This window comes from Silene latifolia, chromosome 10 (genome assembly GCF_048544455.1).
Source record: "Silene latifolia isolate original U9 population chromosome 10, ASM4854445v1, whole genome shotgun sequence".
NCBI classification, from domain to species: Eukaryota; Viridiplantae; Streptophyta; class Magnoliopsida; order Caryophyllales; family Caryophyllaceae; genus Silene; species Silene latifolia.
The window spans coordinates 126,241,392-126,245,279 of record NC_133535.1 but is presented as its reverse complement, the minus strand read 5'-3'; the positions used below and the strand labels follow the sequence as shown (position 1 = coordinate 126,245,279).

Genomic DNA, 3,888 nt, shown 5'->3' with positions numbered 1-3,888 from the left:
ATAAGTTTAGAGACGATCTTGCAGCAAAAAATGTGGAACGATTATCGAGCTAGGAGGGGTATCTGACTATCCTCTAGCTCCTTAAAAAACAGGAAAATGATGGTGGTAAGTAGTCATTAAAAACTCTTCATTTATGCTCTCTAGCTCCTTAAATTTATGCTCTATGTTTTCTTTTCTAAACAATGATTCGACTAATGGTATCTAGATAGTCTAGTACTGAAAAAATGAAATTGACAAGGCTTTACTGAAAAAACCTGCTGATAATGAATGTACTGTACTTGATATATTGACAGAATGGGGCATGTACTTACTATCCATCTGGTGCACTGCCTCTCTAGCTCCTTAGAGTATAGTACCAGGTGATATATAATTTAGATGGAAATATTCCTGAAGGGTTTAGTAGTTTGGTTAGTCTGAAGTATCTGAATTTAAGTTCTGTTTGCATTACTAATACTACTCTGAGATTGGTAACTGTTCTGGATTGCAAGTGCTTGAGCTTGCATCCAGCAGTTTGGTGGGTAAAATGGTTTATCAACTTTTGCTTTTAGTTGAATTTGTAATGTCGTATCCCAATTTTTTTTGCTGCAATGTTAATGGTTTAATTTGCACTTATCGGTATTTGTTTAAATCGCTTTGTTTAATATTGTAGATTCTGACCTATCTTTTTATAGGAGATGGCTGAAAAAAGAAAGCAAGTTTTGGTTCCTACACAACCCAAGAAGAGAGGATATATTTCTTGGAATAGCCAAATGGATGCTCTTTTAATCTCGGTGTTGTATAATCAAGTAAGTCAAGGAAACAAGGGAGATGGGGATTGGAAGCCTCAAGCCTACCTACCAAGTAGTGGTAGATGAGGTAAGAAGCAAGCTAAATGTATCCGTTACTACTGAAAATGTGAGGAATCGTGTCAAGATTTGGAGAAGGCACTATGGAACTATCATGGAGATAAGAACCAAAACTAAATTCAAGTGGGATGAGGAGAGGAAGATGGTGTTAGTACCACGTGAAGATCAGGATGAATGGGATACATATATCAAGGTAATCCGTCTGCTTTCTATTCTTTTATTTATCACTGGGTGAATTTTTTTGTTCCGGTTACATCGGATGAAAAAGAATGATAATAAAGCCTTAATGTCTGGTGATAATGTGCTGTAAATTATGAGATTCGGGATTAATTTTTCGGACTGCAATGTTGTCTGTTCAAATTCAAGCTGATTTGATTTTTAGATTGTCAAATTGGTTAGCTGCAGTACATTTGGTTTTATTCATTTCCGAGTAGTGATTCGACCTGTGTTGTTCTTTTCCGAGTAGTGATTCGACCTTGATGTATAATAAAGCCTGTGTCTGTTCATTTCTCTTCATTTCTCTGGTGATATTGTGCTGTAAAATATGACAGTTCCTGAGAACTTGAAAGAAGGATTATTCTGTGAGCAGACCTTGTATTTTATCAGATTATTTTATTATAAGCTTTTGAGTTGAGACCTTATTTATCAGACTAACATGTAGGTGTCTTTTTTCTGCATACTCACCATTGTAGGCCAACCCACCTGCTTCATCTTATGCCAATAAATATATCGAGCATTGGGATGATATATCGATATTACTTGGACCCGATAGAGTTGTTGCTGATGGAGGGGAGCACTATGAAGAGGGTGCTACTATGATGGATGAGGAAGCATGTGATGGTTCGACTTCTAGCATCGATACTACTTCAACAAGCTCTAAAAAGAAGCGAAAAAGTGATAGTCTAGCTGATGCGGTTACTCAAGTTGCTAACACACTCAAAAGTTATGTTGAAGCTAGACTAAAAGCAACTCCAACTTTGGGAGGAAAAGAGGTATTTGATGAGGTTTCCAAAGTTGTTGGCATCCTCCGTCCTCAGGTTCTACAAGCCGTAAATATGTTCGTGGAGGCGCCAGTGAAATTTCAAGTTCTCAAAGACCTTCCGAGTGATCAAAAATTAGATTGGATTTTGCTTTGTCTTGATGAGCGTAATCGATCATTCTAGTTGAAACTATAAACCGAATTTGATCATAGTTGGACAATTTGTAGCTCCTTTTTATTTTGATGTTGAAATTTGTGGGTTGTAGTTAAAATCTATGTCGAACTACTATTTCGTATTGCGGGAAATTTTAGCCTAAAAAACCTTGCAATATGAGTTAACTACTTACTTTTGAGTTTGGATGAAATTTGGATTCTCAAATTCTTTGTATTGCCAAACATAGAAATTGGATTTCAAATTCTAAATTTCAAATTCCTTGTTTCCCAAACAAAGAATTTGAATTTGAGAATCATGATTTCACATTTCTAATTTGAGATTGGTCATTTAAAATGAAATTCAAGTATCCAAACATTGTCTTATTGATTTGTTTGGTTATGATTTAGATTGTCTTATGTATTTTCCAATAATCCTGTTTAGTTAATATTTGGGGTGGATGCTCAGAATTTGCGGAACAATGGTTGCTGGATTAAAACGCACAAACAGAATATCATGCTATTTTGGACCATGCTGCATATTCAGTTGCAATGGTCCAGATTTATTTGGATGGTGGGATCTGGTAAAATCATTTCCCTCAACTTACCTAGCCCCTAGTACAAAAGTTGCTTAAATAAGTAGGGATTTGGTAAAATCATTTCCCTCAACTTACCTAACCCCTAATACATAAGTTGCTTAAATAAGTAGGGATCTGGTAAAATCATTTCCCTCAACTTACCTAGCCCCTAGTGCAGAAGTTGCTTAAATAATTACTCATATAATTAGCCGTTGGAACTTTACTTGTGAAGATATGGTAATATTTTTCTTTGAGGTAAGCTTCTTCTATCAATGTTATTTTAGTTAATTATATGTGTTAGGGTGCAAACTCTTGTCCCACATCGGTAGAATAAATATGAAAAATCATCTTTATAAGTGTCTACAAAATATAATAGTATGAGGCCTTTTGGGAAGGAGCCCAAGAGTAAATCTGTGAGGGCTTGGCCCAAAGTGGACAATATCGTATTATTATGAGTTGTGGACATAGATGCAGCAGAGGCCCAACACGAGATATTCACGCTTCCGCATAACAAGTGGTATCAGAGCCCAAGGTTTGACTTAGGCTAGACACAAAGATTCATCTGGCCAAGACTTGAAGGTGGACGTACACTATAAGACGTGGAACTCCTATAGCTCGAGGGAGAGCTAATATGTTCGCGAGAAGCGACATGGTCTCACGGCGTTGAGACGGTTGGCCGTCCAAGAGAAGATCATCAGCGACCCAGCGAGGTGGGCTGAGGCTTAATGGAGGCAATAAAAGCGATCCATGGTAAGTCCAAAGGTGGTCCGGTATGACGTGCTGAGGCGGTGGATTCGGACCTAGTCCAGGTTATATTGGATGCAGAGGAGTTTGGTACGCAAGTGTAGCACAAGCCCCATGAGACACATGGTGTGTCGTTTAAGGGGAGGTTATCAAGACTTGGTGATGCGTTGGGGCTGTAGGTTGTGAGAGTAGAGTTCTCCATAACGATCAAGGTCCGAGTCAAGATGATGGTCCTTGGTTTGAGGGGAGGATTGTTAGGGTGCAAACTCTTGTCCCACATCGGTAGAATAAAGATGAAAAATCATCTTTATAAGTGTCTACAAAATATAATAGTATGAGGCCTTTTGGGAAGGAGGCCAAGAGTAAATCCATGAGGGCTTGACCCAAAGCGGACAATATCGTATTATTATGAGTTGTGGACATAGATGCAGCAGAGGCCCAACACGGGATATTCACGCTTCCGCACAATAATATGTATGTAGAAAATCCATGATAGTTTATATCACTGTTATCACCGACTCTCAACGTGAAATTGAGACTAGACCTAATGACTCTTTAGAGAATTCAAGGTTGTTAATTGTTATTAACTCTT

The 3,888-nt window shown here is 37.9% G+C and overlaps 1 protein-coding gene across 1 annotated transcript; it reads left to right on the top strand.

Moving 5' to 3' along the window:
- Positions 1-807: 807 nt before the first annotated feature.
- LOC141608184 (uncharacterized) lies at positions 808-2,008 on the top strand. Its single transcript, XM_074427546.1, has 2 exons — positions 808-1,038; positions 1,538-2,008. The coding sequence occupies exons 1-2, from the start codon at positions 808-810 to the stop codon at positions 2,006-2,008; spliced, it is 702 nt and encodes a 233-aa protein (XP_074283647.1).
- Positions 2,009-3,888: the final 1,880 nt, after the last annotated feature.

Bases quoted from the DNA above. Each gene is read 5' to 3' on its own strand.
- LOC141608184 (XM_074427546.1), top strand. From the start codon at position 808: ATGGGGATTGGAAGCCTCAAGCCTACCTACCAAGTAGTGGTAGATGAG. The intron at 1,039-1,537 runs GTAATCCGTCTG...TCACCATTGTAG, and splicing joins AATGGGATACATATATCAAG to GCCAACCCACCTGCTTCATC.